The sequence below is a fragment of the Pristiophorus japonicus genome, chromosome 1, assembly GCF_044704955.1.
Source record: "Pristiophorus japonicus isolate sPriJap1 chromosome 1, sPriJap1.hap1, whole genome shotgun sequence".
NCBI classification, from domain to species: domain Eukaryota; kingdom Metazoa; phylum Chordata; class Chondrichthyes; family Pristiophoridae; genus Pristiophorus; species Pristiophorus japonicus.
The window spans coordinates 349,452,025-349,473,946 of NC_091977.1; the positions used below are offsets into that span (position 1 = coordinate 349,452,025).

The following is a 21,922-nucleotide window of genomic DNA, read 5'->3' on the forward strand; positions in this document are numbered from 1 at the left end:
CACGGTCAATGTTTCGATGCTGGGGATGTTGGTCTGAGAGAGAACACCGACGTTGGTGCGTCTATCCTGCCGATGGATTTGCAGGATTTTGCAGAGGCCGAGTTGGTGGTACTTCTCCAGTGCTTTGAGCTGCCTATTGTATATAATCCCTGTGTCTGAGGCATATAGGAGGGTGGGTATCACTACTTCTCTGTGGACCATGTGCTTGATGCCGGGTTTGAGATCCTGGTCTTCGAACACTTTTCCTCAGGCGGCCGAAGACTGTGCTGGCCCACTGAAGGTGGTGTTGGACTTGTCGTCAATGTTTGCCCTTGTTCCCAAAGTATGCGGTCAGCTGGCACACTGAAGGTGAAATGACAGCAGGCTGATCATTTTTTTCTCTCCCACAGGCCCTTGAAATTTGTCAGCAGCGGAACTTTGTCGAAGAAACCGTTTTTCTCTTAAGTAAGAGCATTTTTGTTGTTGAGCACATTTGTGGGGTGGTGAGGTGCGGGCTCTCTGGAAATGAACTGTCTGTATGGACTGATTAATTTGTTTGACGTGAAATGGCTTTAAGTAACTCGACTGCACAAGCATTAATTTAATATGAGCAGTCAAGTCCAGCAGAATACTTTGCATTGTTACAGCTGAGATGCAAAAGTCATTTCCTACACCTCAACCGGTGCTGCCAAGTTGTTTGAAATCTTCCTGGAAAGTTACACAATACAATAGAGCTGCAGCCAGCGAGTAATAAGCCACAGAAATTAAACCAGCCAAACTACTGAGGCATTCCCAATACTGTGGAGTATTGTGGTCACAGCAGACCATTACTGGTTCTATTCTGCAAGAGTAACCTTGAAAGCTGATAATAGATGTTAACGCAACAATGAAGATGGTTTATTGTAATCGCTACCTGAAAGGGAAAGCATAATTCTGAGGTGAAAATCTCCCTCTTTACATTAATTCTAGTGTCTTATTTTGTGGTTGTCTTATTTTGTGGTGAACACTGCCCTCTACTGGTCTTTTCTACACATTGACAATAAAAGTATCAAAGCAGGGAGATGCACAAATTGACACTGATTCCTGGAAAAGGTCTATATAAAGTGATGGAGCTTGTAGTTCAGAGTAAAACAATATAAAGCATGGACAGAAACAATATGGATTTAGCCCACCAATTTCACCCATGGTTATCTCGTGTTATTAGGCAGTCCATCAGGGAGGCACTGAATTAAAATCAAAAATTAAGTTGTTTGGGATCCAGTAGTATTGATAAAGGACTGGACGAAGGTTCACCTTGGGCAGAGATTGGAGCATGGCACAAGAGAATCTAAGCAGATGGCACAGAGGGGAAAAAAGATTGTGAGCTCAGTGCAGATTGAGATTGGGTAAAACTCCAGAAACTCGTGAGCCGCTAAAACTTTAATATCCTAAAATCAAACCAGTAGTCCAGGCCCCACCACTTGTATTGTCCTTGCTTATCACAGGCTGCCGCCTATATTGGGAAAATGGCGCTAACCATTTGCCAGTGACATAGAAGTCAGTTATAATGGAGGTACGGTAGAAAGTGATTAAGTTACTGAACTAGTAATCCAGAGGCCTGAATTAATGATCTGGAGACATGAGTTCAGATCCCACCACAGAAGCTGTAGTATCAGTAATGGTGACCATTAAACTACCGGATTGTTGTAAAAACTCATCTGGTTCACTAATGTTCTTTGTGGAAGGACATCTCCCGCCCTTTTCCGGTCTGGCCGAAATGTGACTCCAGACCCACAGCAATGTGGTTGACTCTTAACTGCACTCTGAAATGGCCTAGCAAGCCACTGAGTTGTACCTAACAGCAGTGTGGGAGTCCCTCACCACACAGACTGCAGCGGTTCAAGAAGAACAAAGCCCACATCCTGTGAATAAATGTAAAAGATGGCGCCGCTTACATAAGAACATAAGAAATAGGAACAGGAGTAGGCCATACGACACCTTGAGCCTACTCCACCATTCAATAAGATCATGGCTGATCTTATCATGGACTCGTTTCCACTTCCCCACCCGCTCTCCATAACCTCTTATTCCCTTATCGCTCAAGAAACTGTCTATTTCTGTCTTAAATTTGTTCAATGTCCCAGCTTCCACAGCTCTCTGAGGCAGCAAATTCCACAGATTTACAACCCTCAGAGAAGAAATTCCTCCTCATCTCTGTTTTAAATAGGCGGCTCCTTATTCTAAGATCATGCCCTCTAGTTCTAGTCTCCCCCATCAGTGGAAACATCCTCTCTGCATCCACCTTGTCAAGCCCCCTTATAATCTTATACGTTTTGATAAGATCACCTCTCATTCTGAACTCCAATGAGTAGAAGCCCAATCTACTCAGCCTTTCCTCATAAGTCAACCCCCTCATCCCCGGAATCAACCGAGTGAACCTTCACTGAACTGCCTCCAAAGCAAGTATATCCCTTCGTAAATATGAAAACCAAAACTGGCAGTATTCCAGGTGTGGCCTCACCAATACGTTGTATAGCTGTAGCAAGACTTCCCTGCTTTTATACTCCATCCCCTTTGCAATAAAGGCAAAGATTCCATTGGCCTTCCTGATTACTTGCTGTACCTGCATACTATCCTTTTGTATTTCATGCACAAGTACCCCCAGGTCCCGCTGTACTGCGGCACTTTGCAATCTCTCTCCATTTAAATAATAACTTGCTCTTTGATTTTTTTTCTGCCAAAGTGCATGACCTCACACATTCCAACATTATACTCCATCTGCCAAATTTCTGCCCACTCACTTAGCCTGTCTGTGACCTTTTGCAGATTTTTTGTGTCCTCCGCACACATTGCTTTTCCTCCCATCTTTGTATCGTCAGCAAACTTGGCTACGTTACACTCAGTTACACAACATATTAAATGCACTGGCCATCTTGTGCAGTTCATTAAAATCCTTCACACCTCCATGGGCGAAACCAAATTATGATGATTGTCCAAAGCGTTAATCTGTACTTACCGATTTAAAAGCGCCGCACTGCTAACAAGTACGAGAGGCAGTTGGCAAATGGAGACTTCAGACAGCTTCAATCAGCTGTTCACTCAGTTAACAACTATGGGAGTTATTTCATGCTGCAACCTGTTATGGATTTACCGTCCACAGTGTAAAGTGGACAAATCAGCTAGTTGGGGACTGTAATAATAAACTGATTCCACAGGTTGGCGAACCGTTAATATGTCTCAGTTGGTTCCAAGTCAGAAGGTCGAGGGTTAAAACCACACAATTTCGGCTAATATTTCAGCACAGTATTGAGGGAGTGCTGCATTGTCGGAGATGCTGTCTTTCAGATGAGACGTTGTACCGAGGCCTCGTCTGCCTGTTGAGCACCTTCCCTAGTCAGGGGATGGGTAACTGAGGCCTCGCTCACTCTGGATCTGGATGATGAGGGAATGGGGACGCAGGAGCTGCTATAGTAGGAGTCGGAACCGAGCTGAAGGAAGGGCAAAGCCGCAGTTGACTCCTTTAATTAACCTGATCTGTTAAAAGCTTTTTCCTTTAAGCTTTGTTTCCTCGGTGTTGTCTTCTTGTCGATGAAGTCTGTGGCTGGGAGATTAGAAGAATTACATAGAATGTACAGCACATTTGGCCCAACTGGCCTATGCGGGTGTTTGTGCTCCACACGAGACTTCTCCCACCCTACTTCATCTCACCCTATCAGCATCTCCTTCCATTCCATTCTCCCACATGTGATTATCCAGCTTCCCCTTGAATGCATCTATGCTAATCACCTCAACCACTCCTTGTGGAGCAAGTTGCACATTCATTCATTGAGTAAAGGAGTTTTTCCTGAATTCCCAACTGGATTTATTCGTGACTCTCATATTTATGGCCCTTAGTTTTGGTCTTCCGCAGAGCTAGACACATCTTCTCAGCATCTACCCTATTGAACCCATTCAAAATTTTAAAGACCCCTATTAGGTCACCCCTCAGAACCATCTTTTTTCAAGAGAAAAGAACACCAGTCTGTTCAGTCTTTTCTGATAGTTTTACCCTCTCAATTCTGGTATCATCCTTTTGGCACTTTCTCCAGTGCCTCTCTATCCTTTTTGTAATAGGAGACCAGAATTCTAGGTGTAGTCTAAGGTTCTATAAGTTTAACTTCTCTGCTTTTGAAATGTTTTCCTCTAGAAATAAACCCCAGTGTTTTGTTTGCACTTTTTTTTATGGCTGTGTTAACCTGCATTGCTACTTTTAATGATTTGTGAATCAATACCCAGATCCTATTGTGCCTCTATCCCATTTAGACTCTTCTTTTCCAAGGAGTATGTGGCATCCTTATTCCTCCTACCAAAATGTACCACCTCACACATCTATTTTGAAATTAATTTCCCATTTACATGCCCAGAAAAATTCTGTAGAATTAACTGGCCCTTTTGGAGTTCTCCAGTTCAAGAATCTGATTAGACGCATTCTTTTACAGAACTTTTAAACCACAGGTGAAAATGCCCGTTGCTGGCTCAGTTGTGCAAATATCTGGTTCTCGTAGCAATAGTCACCAATTCTGTGGACAGACAGTAAGATGGGGAGGAGCTGCCAGATCGGGGAAGGTACTCGGAATATCTTGTGTTGGAGACATGTTTGTCCCAGATCCTTGGTTTCCTCACTGGGCTTACTAATAACCTAGTATCTTGCTCTTAAGTTAAGATTTTCATCTAAACCTTTTATTTTTGTTATGCTAAGATTAAAAAATACTATCTGCTGATAAGATAGAATCTTCAGTATGCATGGAAGTATCCTCATTGGCTGTGAAATGCTTTGGGAAATCCTGAGGATGTGAAAGGCGCTATATAAATACAAGTTTTTCTTTTTTATCTTTTGGTCTGCTCTATGGATGGAGACGTACCTTTCTCCTGATGGATCAAGTTTTCAGAGTACCTATTTTAACAGAGTCTGTAAAACCTATGAGATAGTTGTGGCGATTCAGTCACCTGTTTTACATCCTCGCCCATTTTTTCAGTTGAAGTCAATGGAAAATAAAATCAGGCTGGGGTGTAAAACGGACGGCCGATCTCCTACTGCCTGTTTTCCTCCCAGCGTTAATACTTTAAAATCTGTCCCACTGTCATTTCTAAGGGAGCAGAAATTGTGTCTCTCCGCAACCGGAAGTTTAATGCTTCCTTTTCTCTTACAGGTAGAATGGGTAATAGTCGGCGTGCCCTGCAGATGATAACTGAGGAACTACAAGACGTAGACAAGGCCATTGAGTTTGCCAAGGAACAAGATGATGCTGAGTTGTGGGAAGACCTTATCTCCCATTCCATTGACAAGCCACGTATGTAAATGACTTCAAATCATCAGCAATATTGGACAGTTTGCTGATACAAGTTGAACCTTCCTTATCCGGAACTCTTGGGACCTGGCCTGCTCTGCATAAGGGATTTTTCCAGACGAGGGGTAGTCACGTTAAATTGGATGGTACAGGTACTGAGCAAGGGGACATCGGGGATGGCTGACTTGGGGCTGGAAGTGCGGTGGGGGGGCAGTGGATCACAGGTTCAGGCCATCAATTGCGGGAATCGGCAGCGAGGAAGGACTTCAATTTGTTCATGTCGGAGTTCTGCACATGCGCCATCCGGTGGCCAGGAATGGTTCCGGATGAGGAGTTCTGGATAAGGGAGTTTCAACCTGTATTACCTAACTCACTGTTCTGTGTACTTACAACGGCACTTTCAAACTCCGAGCTGCCTGGCCTTTGGCCCTCGTTACCACTTGTGCAACTGTCAATCTGCTCAACCACTCCCTCACCTCCACCTTCGATGTCTGTGCCCCCGGTAAAACCTTAAAATGCTTCCTTCCTGTTCGTCCTCCTCTGGTGTGGTCCCCATCTTCTCTCCCTCAAGTCCTGAGGGCGTATCTGCTAGACATCTGGCTCAGCCAAACATCGCCAGATCTGGCTGGACCACATCAAACACTCAGTTCCTCACTCTCTCTCCTCTGTCACTACTGGACTCCAGGATCACCTGAAGAGTAAATAAAGTTAGTTACTTTCCTCCTCTACCGACTATTTACTTAAACCCCTCTTCCCTCGCCCCTCCATCCTCACATCCAACAGCAAGTGTGAGGGGCTCATGGACTTCTTTATCACTAAGATTAAGACCATCTGTCTCTGCTTCTTTTCCTTCCCTTGCCCACCAGGCCAAGCCTTCCCACTTGGCAGGCAAGGAAAAGGAGGAAGCAGCAGTGAAGAGGGTTTTTCTCTAGTTTCTTTCCCATCTCCTCTCACACTCTCTCCAAGCTTACCTTATCCATGAGACCCACATCCTGCTCCTTTGACCCTATGAACTCCTGACCACTTGACCTCCTTTCCTGGTCCCCATACTAGCTGTCATTGTAAATGGCTCCCTCTCTTCAGGCATTGTCTTTTTCCCTTCTCTTCAGAAATCCCACCCTTGATCCCACTGTTGTTGCAAATTACCGCCATATCTCCAATCTCCCTTTACTCTCGACCGTGAACATGTTGCCTCCCAAATCCGTGCCCATCTTTCCCGCAACTCCAGGTTTAAATCTCCAATCAGGTTTCCGCTACTACAGCACTGAAGCGACTCTGATCAAAGTGACAAATGATATCCTATGTAACTGTGACCATGGTGCACTATCCCTCCTCACTCTTTCCAACCCATTTACAGCTTATGACACGGTTCATCACACCATCCTTCTCCAATCCCTCACCTCTGTTGTCTAGCTCAGTGAGACCGTCCTTGCTTGGTTCCACTCGATCAGAGCTGGAGCATCTCCACAAATGGCTTCCCTTCCTGCTCCCATGTCATTACCTATGGAGTCCCCCAAGGATCTGTGCTTGGCCCCTCCACATTTTCAGCTACATGCTGCCCCTTGCTGATATCATCTAAAGACATGGGGTCAGTTTCCACAAGTTTGCTAATTACACCCGGCTCTACTTAACCACCTCCCTCGACCCTTCCACTGCCTCTGTTGTTAGACTGCTCATCCGACATCCAGTCTCGGATCAGCTTCAATTTCTTTCAGTTCAACATTGATGAAGATCAAAGTTGCCATCTTCAGCCCCCACCACAAACTCCATTTTCTTCTATACAGTAATAGAAACAGAAAATGCTGGAAATACTCAGCAGGTCAGGCAGCTTCTGTGGAGAGAGAAACAGAGTTTCAGGTTGATGACCTATCGTCAGAAATTTTCTGACGCCCATTCTGATCCCCATTTTCTGCTGACTGATCTCTTTGCCCTCTCGGGTCACTGTCAGATTGAACCAGATGGTTTACATCCTCAGCATTTTATTCAGCCCTGGCCTGAGCTTCTGACTCCATATCCTTTCCGTCACAGATTGCCTATGTCCACCTCTGTAACATCGCCCACCACCGCCCCTGTCTCAGCCCATCTGCTGCTGAAACTCTCACCTCTCGACTCGACTATTCTGACGTTCTCCTGGCCAAACTCTCATCCTCCATGCTCTGTAAACTTCAGCTCATCCAAAACTCTGCTGTCCATATCCGCACTCGCACCAAGTCCCACTTGCCCATCGCCCCTGTGCTCACTGACCTAAATTGGGTCTCAGTCGCCCAACTCCAATTTAAAATTCTCATCCTTAATTTAAATTCCTTCATGTCCTCGCTCCTCCCTATCTCTGTACTCTCATACAACTCCAGAACACCCCCCTTTCCCCCACCCCCCAATAAAAAACTATCTGCTCTTCCGTCTTTGACCTTTTGTGTATCTCCCCCTGCTCTCTTCACAGCACCATTGGTGGCCGTGCCTTCATCCATCTAGGCTCTAAGCTCTGGAATTCGATCCCTAAATCTCTCCACCTCACTATCTCGCTCTCCTCCTTTAAGGCACTTCTTAAAACCCGCTTCTTTGACCAGGCTTTTGGTCTCCTGTCCTAATGTCTCCTTCTTTGGCTTGGTATCCATTTTTGTCTGATTATTCTCCTGTGTAGCATCTTGGGAAATGTTTCTACTTCAGAAACGCTAAATAATTGTTGTTTGGGAAAACAGATTTGACAAGTGACCTTTGTTCAGTGTAATTTTATCTTTGTTCATTTATTTATTTTCACTTTTTAAACTAATTGCTATCTAAGAATTATTTAATCCCAATTTGTGCCCATGGTTATCTATGGAGCCCTTTGCAAGACCAATCTCAAGCCACTAGTGGTTGCTACTTGACGAGACTGAATTTCCCAAACATAGTGAAGTCTACTCTACAAAGCTCAAAGATACCAAAGTGTTGCGGAGGAAATAAATACATTTATTTCTGTTTTTGTTCTCGTGCTCCTCTCAATTCTGGTTTCCCTTCAAGTTGTTTTTGCACCCTGAGCATAACTTGCTGGTTTCTCAAACTGAGGAATGTAAAATAATGCCTACCATTACTGATAACTTCGTATTTCGGTTTAATTGCTCTTTCTCCCTGGCCTCATTTCTCCTTGTCGCTGCCCTCCCCTGGATGGTCTGCTGAACCCTACCTCTGCAACCTTCTCCACCTCAATACGTATTGCCCTGCCCAGCACGCTGCCATTATCAGTAATGGAGCTACTGAACTCGCTCTAAACCTCTTCACTTGCCTACCTCCCTCCTCTTCATGTCTTTTAGATTTGGGGACTTCATTATTCAGTAATGGTTAGTGTCATCTCTGAGATAAATTGCCAGGTCGTTGATAATTAAAATGGCAGTAAGTGGATTTCCTGAGGGGACCCACTAAAACAAATTGTAATAAGAGGCTTGTCCTTTTAGCATTCTCAGATGATTGGCTCCTCCGAGGAAGTCACCCATTTAGTCTGCCGGGTGTGCCATATGTGGCTACGGTGTTATATCCAATTAAAGGCTGTAACAGTCCCAGGAACTGTTCTCGGGCTGCCTGATGTACATCAAAAATCCCTCCATTTCTGGACAATAAAACTGTCGTGTGTTAGCCAATTTGCTCTCTCGTCGAATTTCTGATCAAACACATTGGGCCCGAACTTAGTGGAAGCCAAGACCCGCCCAAGTGCTGCCCAATCGACAGCCGATGGCCACCAAGAGACCTGGCGATACTTTGCCAGGAAAATCCCTCTAAAAGAGGTGGCAGTACCGTCCGGCGGCTAAATAACGGCTTACGCCGTCAACCTGGGCAGTAGTCGGTGGGAGCTCCCAATCTCGGCGGCAAATGCGTTCCTCGCCAAAGTACCGCCGAGGATTGAGTCAGGCCCAGGGAGGGGGGGGATCACTGAAAAATAAAAATATTTACAATTTAAAAAAAACACCATAACACCTTCAGGGGACCCCATGCAGGTAAAATCCTGAAAGAAATTACATTTAAAAATGTTCACTAGCCTTTTTTTTGCAGGTGGTCTTACTTACCGTTTAGACTTGCCTCCACGCAGCAGTCCTTCTCCCTGCTGCCGCCGATTCCTGCCCGCACCAATATGGCAGTTCGGTGGGCGGAAGGTCATTTACGCGACTTGGCCACCAGAAGTTATCAGCAGGCGGTTCCCGGTGGTACTCCCCTCCCGCCGGATGCAGACCTGGAGGAATCCGGCACCGAGGGGAGAGCGGCTAAAAAACTCGGCGGTAAGGCCACCAATTTCTGGGCCAATAGTGAATGAGATGACGCAACAGCTTCTCATTCACTCTGGTTTCCACGAGCTTGGATATGATCAGTAATATAAATAACTGAGATCACTAGCACCCGTTCCATCAAGGTTAGCAGTTCTGCCAAGTTGTTTTTTCACACACATGGTTTAATAGTCACTTGTGAAATCTGTATAACTGGATAGGTCATGATATAACGAGAATCAATCAGCACAAATGTACTCTTACACTTTATCTAGATGGGTCATGGTGTAAGTATGGTCACACAGAACTTGAATACATAGTCTTGGGTGTGAATACGGTAGGTTGTCTATAGATAGGGAGCAAGATTGTGGTTGCCTCTGGTTCATGGATGCAGGCTGAGCTGGCAGAGGCAGGGTTGGGATATCTTGGTGACTCGGTGCCAATCGACTACAGCAAACTCCTGAATCAAGCTTTTAAGAGAGATGCTTAACTTTGTGTCTGATTTGGATTTGGCTGATTGGACTGCTGTACTTCAGTGCAACCTTTGGTATCTGACATTTCAGCAAATACAATTTTCAACATTCTCACCTTATCCTCAGAGAGGCGCTGGAGTCGGCCCTAATATTGGAAAGAGATTTGACTGCCTCCCACAAGGCCTTGGAGCCTGTCTGGAATTGTGCAGTTTGGAGTTGATCTTGGACTTGAATCACTGGCTCGCTGATTATTAGATCATTTGATACTCCCTATCCTGCCCTGGACTGGTTGTCTGTTTTTCTTCCACCTCCCAAAACATTTCCTCTCTGTTTTTGATCAGTTCTTTCATCTGTTAGTGAGTAAGGGATGGATCGAGTGCACGTTCTGTTTGGGTCTGAGCCGGTTGGGGCGGGGAAGGGGGGTGAGATAGAGATGGAGAAGGGAGTGCTCACTATATCTACATTGTGGTGTAGGCAAGTTAAATCTTAGGAAGTAACTAATTCAGTTACCAAAGAATTCTGTTCTTGGATTTGGATTTCTATAAATGATTTTCAAAAATGACCAGTTTGAAATGGTTACGCCACCACCAATGTATTCATTCCTTCCTGGAATTCAGTGTGAGAGAAAATCCTTTATTATATTGAAAATTGACCTTTATTAATGTGCAGAAGGTGATTGACATTGGCTGGGCTGACAATGTCCTGAGTGATTGGGGGAGCATTCTGTTGTTCAAATTATGCATTCACTGGTTGCTTAAATGTCATTTTGGCTCTTTAACCTCATAATATAAAACATGGAATTGTTTAGTGTACAAAAAGTATGAAGGACCAGTTTATCCTGTTGTTGGCTTTGTGTAGGGGCAGAGTTTAATTACAGTTTGACCACATGTGGAGTTTGCGGCCTACTGGTGATTGTCTGCATTCTACCTCAGATGCACAGTTCAGGTCATTTGTTTTAGGCCATGTGATCTGTCCTTGTTTTGGCTGTTTGAGGAAAATGGGAAACATGACCTTTTTTCCCAAGCACTTGCTAATTGCGTTTTTTAAACCAATCTTGAAGGATAATTCATCAGTTTAAAAGCATTAATATTTTACAGATAGGATGGGATCTGTGATGTTGCAATTCAGTGCTTGGGCTGGACATTGATCTGCAGCTGGCTGGCCTGTGAATATTGTGCATCGGGCCAGTCCCTGAAACTGCCCGCTAACAAGCACTTCTCTCCTACCCCTACAGCATTTATAACTGGACTATTGAACAATATTGGGACCCACGTTGATCCAATCCTCTTGATCTACCGAATAAAGGAAGGCATGGAGATCCCTAACCTGCGGGATTCGCTAGTGAAGATCCTTCAAGATTACAACTTGCAGGTCAGTGTTGGAAAAAAGGGAAACGAGGAAAACTAGCATGCGGTAGAATTTCAGTAGGGGTTCTCCCCATTTCCTGTAGTAACTTCGGCGCAAAATCAGCAGATACCTTGGAGAAATAGCAGTTGACGCTGTTGCTCCCTGGTTTCCTCCGATCTTCTCCTGAAGTTGCGGCAGGAGAATCAGAGACCCCCGCCCGCGGTGATTCTACCCCCGTGTTGTTCCAAAGTCGAGGTTACCATTCTCATTGTATGACTAACCGAATTGGCTGCATTTAGATCGCATTTATCCTGAATAACTATCACATTTTGGTGAGGGCACAATGCAACTGGATCATAGATTGCGTAAAATAGACATTCTAACAACAGTAACTGACTAGGAAGGTCTTAATTGGGAAACGCTTTGGCACATCCTGTTGGCTGCAGATAGATGGGGCGAGGAGACCGACAGGTGGGAACACATTGGTGTTTGAGGAGAGGAGACCGACAAGTGGGAACACAGTGGTGTTTGAGGAGAGGAGACCGACAAGTGGGAACACATTGGTGTTTGAGGAGAGGATACCGACAGGTGGGAACACAGTGGTGTTTGAGGAGAGGAGACCGACAGGTGGGATCACATTGGTGTTTGAGGAGAGGAGACCGACAAGTGGGAACACAGTGGTGTTTGAGGAGAGGAGGCCGACAGGTGGGAACACAGTGATGTTTGAGGAGAGGAGGCCGACAGGTGGGAACACAGTGGTGTTTGAGGAGAGGAGGCCGACAGGTGGGAACACAGTGGTGTTTGAGGAGAGGAGACCGACAGGTGGGAACACAGTGGTGTTTGAGGAGAGGAGACCGACAAGTGGGAACACAGTGGTGTTTGAGGAGAGGATACCGACAGGTGGGAACACAGTGGTGTTTGAGGAGAGGAGACCGACAGGTGGGAACACAGTGGTGTTTGAGGAGAGGAGACCGACAGGTGGGAACACAGTGGTGTTTGAGGAGAGGAGACCGACAGGTGGGAACACAGTGGTGTTTGAGGAGAGGAGACCGACAGGTGGGAACACAGTGGTGTTTGAGGAGAGGAGACCGACAGGTGGGAACACAGTGGTGTTTGAGGAGAGGAGACCGACAGGTGGGAACACAGTGGTGTTTGAGGAGAGGAGACCGACAGGTGGGAACACAGTGGTGTTTGAGGAGAGGAGACCGACAGGTGGGAACACAGTGGTGTTTGAGGAGAGGAGACCGACAGGTGGGAACACAGTGGTGTTTGAGGAGAGGAGACAGACAGTTGGGAACACAGTGGGGTTTGGGGGCCTAATGGTTTGAAAGGTGCCAGTGGAATTTTGGTCCCATTCTCTTCAACCTCATTCGCCAAAAAGGCTTTTAGACTCTGTTACCCCTAATACTTAAATCCCAGCAACCCCCGATATTGATAAACTCCAGTGCTTCAAAACCCTCTCTTCAAACCTGTTGGACCTCAGCCACCCTCCAACTCTCATCTTCCGGTCCACAGTCCTCAGTGCTCACAGAACTCTAGACTGTAATCCCACTGCTTCCCAATCCTAGAAAAACTCCAATGCCTCAAACCCTGAGACCTCCCTGTCTAATGCTACAGACCCTGAGACTTTCCCCAATCCTCCTAGAATCTCCCTCTCCTGTGAGCTCCCCTCCCAGTATTGCCAAATCCTCGATACCCCTGAAATTACTGCTAGACCTTGAGACTGCATCCCAGTATTGCCAGATCTGAGGACCGACCCCAGTGCTGATACATCAGTGTCCCTGGCAATGTCACTTTAGTATAGCACCCCTGTTCGTATAAAACGCCCGACTTGTCACCAGTGGAAGATCAGTTAGCACAGAGCTTGGAGACGGAGCTGGGTAAATCGCAAGCAGAGTGGAAGCTGGAAATTTGGCGTTAGTAGGAATTTGGTGGAGAGGAGGAAAGCGCTTTCTCACATCCAACTCAAAAGCAGCAGTGGAGTCACAGGACCCGAGGATTCTATGTTAAGTATCTAATATTTAGGTTCTTTGACCTAGAGATTCGGTAGCATTCTGCCCATTTACCGCTGAGAAGCACTTTACCACCCAAATGAGGATCAAACTGGAAATTACCGCCCATATACCGCTGGCGGTAAATTCGGCAGTCAATTACCGCCAGCAGTAAATGAAACTGCCTGCCAATTAAAAAAAAAAATTATGAGGTCATTTCTCATGCACCGCCCAAAATGATGCTCAAAGTGGAAATTACCGCCGGACTAAAATACCTCCTGACCTTAACCCGGCGGTATGGACGGCATGTTTTAAATCGGATGAACTTGAAGAAAAGGCTGCTTCAAGTTGATGGGAGCATTAAAGTCATTTGTGAGTGGATTTTAAGGGTGTTTGAAAATCGTGCAGCTTATCTGAGCACATTGTGGTCAATTTAGAGTACATTTGTGGTTGTTTAAGGACAATTGAAAAATTTTGATGACAGTTTAGGACATTTAAAGGTATGGGGCCTGTAATTTCTCAGCCAATATTGTTGACTACTCACATGCTGCAGAATAGAGATGGAAGAAGGTTCTTGAAGAGCATTATGTGCCCAATCAAAGAGGTGGCAGACTGCTGAGGAGGAGGAGGAGGAGACAACGTTACACCCAACGCATTTACAGGGAGCAGCAGTCATACCTGCACCAGTCCGATACAATGTGCATTAGAAGGCTTAGCTTCCGAAAAGAGGTCATCAGTGAGATAAACCATCTGCTTAAGGGAAACCTGCAGCCTACCAGCACCATCAGGACCACACTGCCCTTTGAGGTTAAGGTGACTGCGGCACTTTCCTTCTATGCATTGGACCTTTTTCAGGCATCAGCTGCCGGCATTTGCTGCATCTCCCAGCATGCCACACATCGCTGCATTCGCCAGGTGATTGAAGCGCTTTACGCATGCAGGATGGACTTTATAAATTTCCCTATGACTAGGGAGGCACAGAGGGAGGTTTTGGGTTTTTCGAGAATAGCAAACTCCCCCAAAGTTAAGGTACGCACATTGCCGTGTGAGCACCTTTAGAGGAGCCAGAGATGTACCGGAACCGAAAGGGATTCCACTCGTTGTCGACCACAATCAAATAATCTTGGCAGTAATTGCCAGTTTTCCAGGGAGCATTCATGATGCGTTTGCCTTTTTGCCCTATCTTCATTCCACAGCACAGACCAGGAATCGAACCTGGGACCACCTTAATCTGTATGGGGCTAAGCTCCTCACTGGCAGGGTTCCCTGTACAGTGCGCAGCCGTGCGGTGCACCAGGGAACCCACACAGCCGGCCTTTCAATGAAAAGACTGCATGTCCACGTTATTGTGAATGGCCCGCGCAGCCCCTTTAAAAAAAAAATAACAAGAACATAGCTCACTAGATAAACTTGATGAGCCATTGGGAAGAACCAATAACAAACTGCTAAGGACAGAAGGCTGTTTCTGTCTTAGAGTATCACTGAGGGGCGTTTTAACCCATCTGACGGGCAGGCGAGTGTTTTGGGCGGGGAGGGGGGATGGTTAAATCTGCAAATTTGCGAAACCTGACCCCATCCTGCCTGCTTCGTTTTAACCGTGGTGAGTTTCGAGGCGTCCAAGTAACCCGCTCCGGAGAGGCAGGTCTGCAATTGTAATATGTAAATTAGGTGCCGCTCCTGATATTTTGACAGTGATTTGAATTTAAAGTCTCCTGCACGGGTTTCCCAAGGTTCAGGAAACCCGGCAGGTGAGGGGAGAAGGGAGCAGTCAGCTCTAGCAGGGAAGAGCTTTTTTATAGCACTGCTTGTGGGCCAGACTAAGCAAAAGTGCTATTCCCAGCTCCTCAATGAAATATTCTGCTGTGATTGGCCGAGTTCCCCCCCCCCCCCCCCCAAACCAACGATCTCTCCTGGTCTCTCCTCCCTCCTGACTGCCGGTCCAACACCTCACTCACCATTAGTCCTGTAATCTCTCCCTCCCGATTGCCGGTCTGACTTCCCTTTCCCTCCCCCTGCCCCCCGCACCAACCCATGATCTGTCCCGGTTTCCGCGGACCAACCCAGCGGTTACCCGCTGCGGCCTTCTACTGCTGGCTTTCCTGCTGGGCAGTTTGTCAATCTGACCGGCTGCTAGGTGGCAAACGGAGTACAAAAATGATAAGGTGCTGCCATCAAATTTGGCAGGACCTCAACATTCCCGGCATTTCCTGGTGCGTCCCCACAGACACGCTCCCCTAGCCACCTCCCTATAAATATCAGGGCCACTATTTCCAAACAAGCCAGTGGGACATTCGTAATGGATTAGGACAACAGTCATCATCAGATCTCACTGGAGATACTGACATTTGCAAAGAGTGGGGTAGCATAGCAGATTTTAACAGATGTCTTGTTATCATCAACACCATTTTTGCATTTGATTTTGCATGATCTAATCAGTAATAGAGATCAAACCTCAACTGGAGGAGCATCTGATTAGAAAAGCTATTTTAGTTGTTGCAAGTTTTTAATAAAGTGACAGCTTTCGAGCTAACACATATTCACATGGTTCCTGATTTTCTTTTAACTAGTACAGCAGTGTCAGTTTGCCTTTGAGATACAAGGTTGTTGATTCGAGCCCCAGTGGTGCTTAAGTTATGATGACAATTCCGTGTAGTACTAGTTGTCAGAGGTAGAGGAAGTGACATTTTCTGGATGAGGTGTTAAAAAAGGCCTCCATCTCACTCTTCTACTCCTCCAATGGTTGGTGTGGATTTAAAAAGATCCCATGGCACTATCTGAAGAATAAGGAATAATTCTCTGTGTCCTGGACAACTCTTTTCCATCAATAAACACCAACATCTGATGAACTGGTCATTCATATTTGTTGTTTGTGGAACTATGCTTTGTGCAAACTGGCTGCCACTTTTGTCTATTGTCATTAATTGGCTACAAAGCCTTGAGGACATGATAAAATGCTATATAAATGCAAGTTCTTTCTTTGCTGTGTCTTCAATAATAGTTTTTGTTCAGTGACAGAGTATAACACAACCCCTCTCTGCGCCCTCATCCAACACAACCCATTCTGGTAATATCCTAATAAGAAGATTGTCTTAGATAAAAGGGAGCATTTATTTTTTTGTATTGTTTCAGCTGTGCTCATTTTCTCTCCAGATTTTGCTGCGGGAAGGATGTAAAAAGATTATTGTTTCTGACTGTTTGACCTTGCTGAAAAAAATGCATAAAACCCAGTTGAGAGGCGTTTGTGTTGATGGTAAGCAATCCTTTCGCATCTATCCGTACAGCAGAGGTAGCTGCACTTTTCGTGTACAGGCAAGGCTGTAATTAAACTTGTACTGGCTGTCAATGATCTTTGCTGACATTGAATATTTCTGATTTGTGCAGAGAAATATTTCTTGTGGGATTATATTTTCACACTGACACAGCACTCTATCTAGCATTCAGTCAAATACATTCAAAGTTAAAATGTAAACATTCCTCTAATGAGGAAGCATGGAGGTCAGAAAGTTACAGTTTAGAAATCTGATTTTACGAGTGCAATTTGAAGTTTTTTGGTGCTTCCTTTCTAGGAGTTTCTCCTGGTTTTACTGTTTTTTAAATTGAAGCCCATTGGATTAAAGGGACATTGGCTGTGTGGATACAAAATTGGCTAAGGGACAGAAAACAGGGAGTAGTGGTGAACGGGTGTTTTTCAGACTGGAGTGAAACATACTGTGGTGACCCCCAGGGGTCGCGATTGGGACCACTGCTCTTTTTTATGTATATTAATGACCTGGACTTGGTTAAAAAGGGCATAAGTTTGCAGATGATACAACTCAGAAATGTAGTAAACAGTGAGGAAGATAGTAGCAGACATCAGGAGGGCATAGACGGACTGGTGAAATGGGCAGCCACGTGGTAGATGAAATCTTACGCAGAATCGTGTGAAGTGATCCACTTTGGAAGGCGGAATGAGGAGAGGCAATATAAATTAACTTATACAATTTTTAAGGGGGTGCAGGATCAGAGAGACCTGGTGGTTTATGTACTCAAATCTTTGAAGGTGGCATAAGTTGATAAGGCTGTTAAAAAGCATTCCAGATCCTTGGCTTTATAAATAAAGGCATACAGCACAAAAGCAAGGAAGTTGTACTTAACATTTATAAATCAGTGGTTAGATTTCAGCTTGAGCAGTGCATCCAATTCTGTGCACCACACTTTAGGAAGAATGTCAAGGCCTTAGAGAGTGTGGAAGAGATTCACTAAAATGGTACCAGGAACGTGGGACTTCAGTTATGTGGAGAGACTGGAGAAGCTGAGATTGTTGTTCTTAGAGCAGAGAAGCTCAATATGTGATCGAGGTCAAAATTATGAGGGGTTTTTATAGAGTAAAAAAGGAGAAACTTTCCAGTGGCAGAAGGGGGCGGTAACCAGGTGACACAGATTTAAGGTCATTGGCAAAAGAACCAGAGGAGAGATGAAGAATTTTTTTTATGCAGCGAGTTGTTATGATTTGGAATGCACTGCCTGAAAGGGTGGTGGACGCATAAGTAACTTTCAAAAGGGAATTGGGTAAATACTTGAAAAGGAAAAATTTGCAGGGCTATAGGGAAACAGCAGGGGAGTGGGACTAATTGCAGGGCCCTTTCAAAGAGCCGGCACAATGGGCCAAATGGCCGCCTCCTGTGCTGTATGATTCTGTAAATGACTGGTTTGGGTCAGATAATTATTCTTTGATAGAAATTATGCCTTGCCAGCAGAATGTACAATAATCACTGTCACTGTTTTCTTGCAGAAGAAAATATTTGTGAATCGTGTCATTCTCCAATATTGCATGCAGGTAAGTAGAAACATAGAAACATAGAAAATAGGTGCAGGAGTAGGCCATTCGGCCCTTCTAGCCTGCACCGCCATTCAATGAGTTCATGGCTGAACATTCAACTTCAGTACCCCATTCCTGCTTTCTCGCCATACCCCTTGATCCCCCTAGCAGTAAGGACCTCATCTAACTCCTTTTTGAATATATTTAGTGAATTGGCCTCAACAACTTTCTGTGGTAGAGAATTCCACAGGTTCACCACTCTCTGGGTGAAGAAGTTCCTCCGCATCTCGGTCCTAAATGGCTTACCCCTTATCCTTAGACTGTGACCCCTGGTTCTGGACTTCCCCAACATTGGAAACATTCTTCCTGCATCTAACCTGTCTAACCCCGTCAGAATTTTATATGTTTCTATGAGGTCCCCTCTCATTCTTCTGAACTCCAGTGAATACAGTGACATAGGTGGAGAGGAAACCTGGTAAATCTGAACTGCACAAGCACTTTATTGTGTCATTTATGTGGCTTGCATGCAAAGTAATGCTCACTGAGCTGGAGGTCTTGCCTTTCATTATTCAGCAGCAAGATATGTGACTCACATATTTTCCCCTATTCCATATCTTGCCTTGTGGCAAATGTCAAAAGCTTTGCTAAAATATAAATATTCAGGGCTAGAAATTCGGCAGGTCTGCGCCCATTTACTGCCGTTTTGCGGCGGAAAAATTACATTTTTAGGGCGGTAAACATGTGCACAAAATTTAGCGCCGGGGCAAAAAATTTGGCAGCGGTAAAAAATACTGCCCGCCTTTTTTTTCACTGTTTTTATGGTGTGCAATGCCACGCTATCGCCGCGGGCGGGAAATTCGGTGATACCATCATTTTTACTGCCCACCAAAAAAACTGCCATGAAAACTCAAGTCTTACCTGCTCAGACCCACGACGCACTCAGCGCTAACGACGCCATTTTGAAAACTGGAGCAGAACATCAGTGCATAAAAGGATTTTGAGAGAAGGCCACATTATACACAGTGAGCTTTTTGTGAGTTCATAATTCGTTTTTAAGGCTATTTGGAGGATATTCTGAGGACACTTAAAAGAATGGGACCTATAATAGCCCTGCCATTATTGCTGGCTGCTTTTTCTATGCAGCATAGAGCTGAAAGAAGGCTTATTCACAAGCATTATGAGCGTAATCAAAAATCTCGCAGACTAATGGGGAGGAGGCCTTACCCCACAAGTTTACACCTGCAGCTGTCTGAGGCGCAGTGCATTCGAAGGCTGCTCTTTCAAAAAGAGGTGGTCACAGAGATATGTCAGCTGATAAAGGTAGACCTATAGCTTATCAGCAGGAACAGGACTGCACTGCCCGTCGAGGTGAAGATGACTGCAGCACTTGCCTTCTATGCCTCTGGCTCCTTTCAAGCATCAGCAGGGGACATATGCTGCACCTTGCAGTTCGCTACACATTGCTGCATTCGCCAGGTGACTGCTGCACTGTACGCATGCAGGATGGACTTTATAAAGTTCCCAATGACCAGGGACGCACAGAGTGAGAAGGTTGTGGGTTTTGCACAAATTGCTGGCTTCCCCAAGGTTCAGGATGCCGTTGACTATACGCACATCGCCCTGCGAGCACCTTTAGAGGAGCCAGAGGTTTACCGAAACTGAAAGGGATTCCACTCGCTGAACGTACAGATCATCTGCGACCATACGCAGCACATCATGGCAGTCAATGCCCAGTTTCCAGGGAGCATCCATGATGTTTTCATCTTGCGTGAGAGCAGTGTCTCTGACCTGTTTGAGCGTCAGCCACGAGGCCACAGCTGGATGCTGGGAGACAACCTGGCTCATGACTGCCCCCCTCCAGAACCCTCAGACAGAAGTCGAGCATCGCTCAATAACAGCCATATAGCCACATGCAATATCGCCAAAAAGACAATTGGAGTGCTCAAGCAACGCTTCTGATGCCTGGACAACTCTGGAGGCAGCCTGCAATACTCCCCTCAGCAGATCGCTGAGTTTGTTTCTGATAGCCATTACAGAGACGTGGTTGCAAGGTGACCAGGACTGGGAACTAAATATTCAGTGGTATTTGACAATTCGGAAGGACAGACAGAAAGGAAAAGGAGGTGGGGTAGCGTTGTTAATAAAGGATGAGATCAGTGCATTGATGAGAAACGATATTGGCTCAGAAGATCAAGATGTTGAATCAGTTTGGTTGGAGATAAGGAATAATAAGGGGAAAAAGTTACTGGTGGGCATAGTCTATAGGCCCCCTAACAGTAGCTACACTGTTGGACGGAGTATAAATCAAGAAATAATGGAGGCTTGTAAAAAAGGAACAGCAATAATCATGGATGATTTTAACCTTCATACTGATTGGACAAAGCAAATTGGCCAGGATAGCCTTGAGGAAGAGTTAATTGAGTATATCTGGGATAGTTTCCTTGAACAGTATGTTGCAGAACCAACCAGGGAGCAGGCTATCTTAGAACTGGCACTGTGCAATGAGACAGGATTAATAAATGATCTCCTAGTAAAGGATCCTAGGAATAAATGACCACAACATGATTGAATTTCAAACTCAGTTGGAGGATGAGAAAGTTGGATCTCAAACCAGTGTCCCATGTTTAAATAAAGAAGACTACAAAGGTATGAAGGCAGAGTTGGCGAAAGTGGACTGGGAAAATAGATTAAAGTATGATGATGAGCAGTGGCAGACATTTAAGGAGATATTTCATAACTCGCAACAAAAATATATCCCAATGAGAAGGAAAGACTGTAAGAGAAGGGATAACTATCCATGGCTAACTAAGGAAATAAGGGATTGTAACAAATTGAAAACAAGGGAATACAATGTGGCCAAGACTAGTGGGAGGCCAGAGGATTGGGAAACTTTTAAAAGCCAGCAAAGTACGAGTAAAATAAATGATAGAGGGAAGATAGATTATGAAAGTAAACTAGCACGAAATATAAAAACAGATAGTAAGAGTTTCTACAGGTACATAAAAAGGAAAAGAGTGGCTAAAGTAAATGTTGGTCCCCTAGAGGATGAGACTGGGGAATTAATAATGAACAGGAAAATGGCAGAGACGTTGATAAATACTTTGTATTGGTTTTCACGGTAGAAGGCACTAAAAACATCCAAATAGTGGATAATCAAGGGGCTATAGGAAGGGAGTAACTTAATACAATCACTATCACTCGTGAAGTAGTACTCGGTAAAATAATGGGACTAAAGGCGGACAAATCCCCTGGACCTGATGCCTTATATCTTAGGGTCTTAAAATAAATGGCTGCAGAGATGGTGAATGCATTGGTTGTAATTACCAAAATTCCCTGGATTCTGGGGTGGTCCCAGCGGGTTGGAAAACCGCAAATGTAATGCCTCTATTTAAAAAAAGGAGGCAGATGAAAAGCAGGAAATTATAGACCAGTTAGCCTAAAATCTGTCATTGGGAAAATGCTGGATTAAGGAAGCAGTAGGGGACATTTGGAAAAGCATAATTCAATCAAGCAGAGTCAGCATGATTTTATGAAAGGGAAATCATGTTTGACAAATTTGCTGGAGTTCTTTGAGGATGTAACAAGCAGGGTGTATAAGGGGGAACCAGTGGATGTGGTGTATTTGGATTTCCAGAAGGCATTCGAAAAGGTGCCATATAAAAGGTTACTGCACAAGATAAAAGTTCACAGCGTTGGGGGTAATATATTGGCTAACTAACAGAAAACAGAGAGTCGGTAGAAATGGGTCATTTCCCGGTTGGCAAACAGTAACTACTGGGGTGCCATGGGGATCAGT

The 21,922-nt window shown here is 45.0% G+C and overlaps 1 protein-coding gene across 4 annotated transcripts in view; it reads left to right on the forward strand.

The window, feature by feature from the left end:
* The window catches only part of vps41 (VPS41 subunit of HOPS complex), a 297,897-nt gene that overhangs the window by 260,756 nt on the left and 15,219 nt on the right, over positions 1-21,922 (forward strand). For all 4 annotated transcript variants that reach the window (XM_070890345.1, XM_070890351.1, XM_070890353.1 and 1 more), the window contains 5 exons: positions 390-444; positions 5,148-5,288; positions 11,225-11,361; positions 16,479-16,578; positions 18,100-18,144. In XM_070890345.1, the coding sequence (XP_070746446.1) occupies positions 390-444; positions 5,148-5,288; positions 11,225-11,361; positions 16,479-16,578; positions 18,100-18,144 (478 nt within the window). The remainder of the gene's footprint in view (positions 1-389; positions 445-5,147; positions 5,289-11,224; positions 11,362-16,478; positions 16,579-18,099; positions 18,145-21,922) is intronic.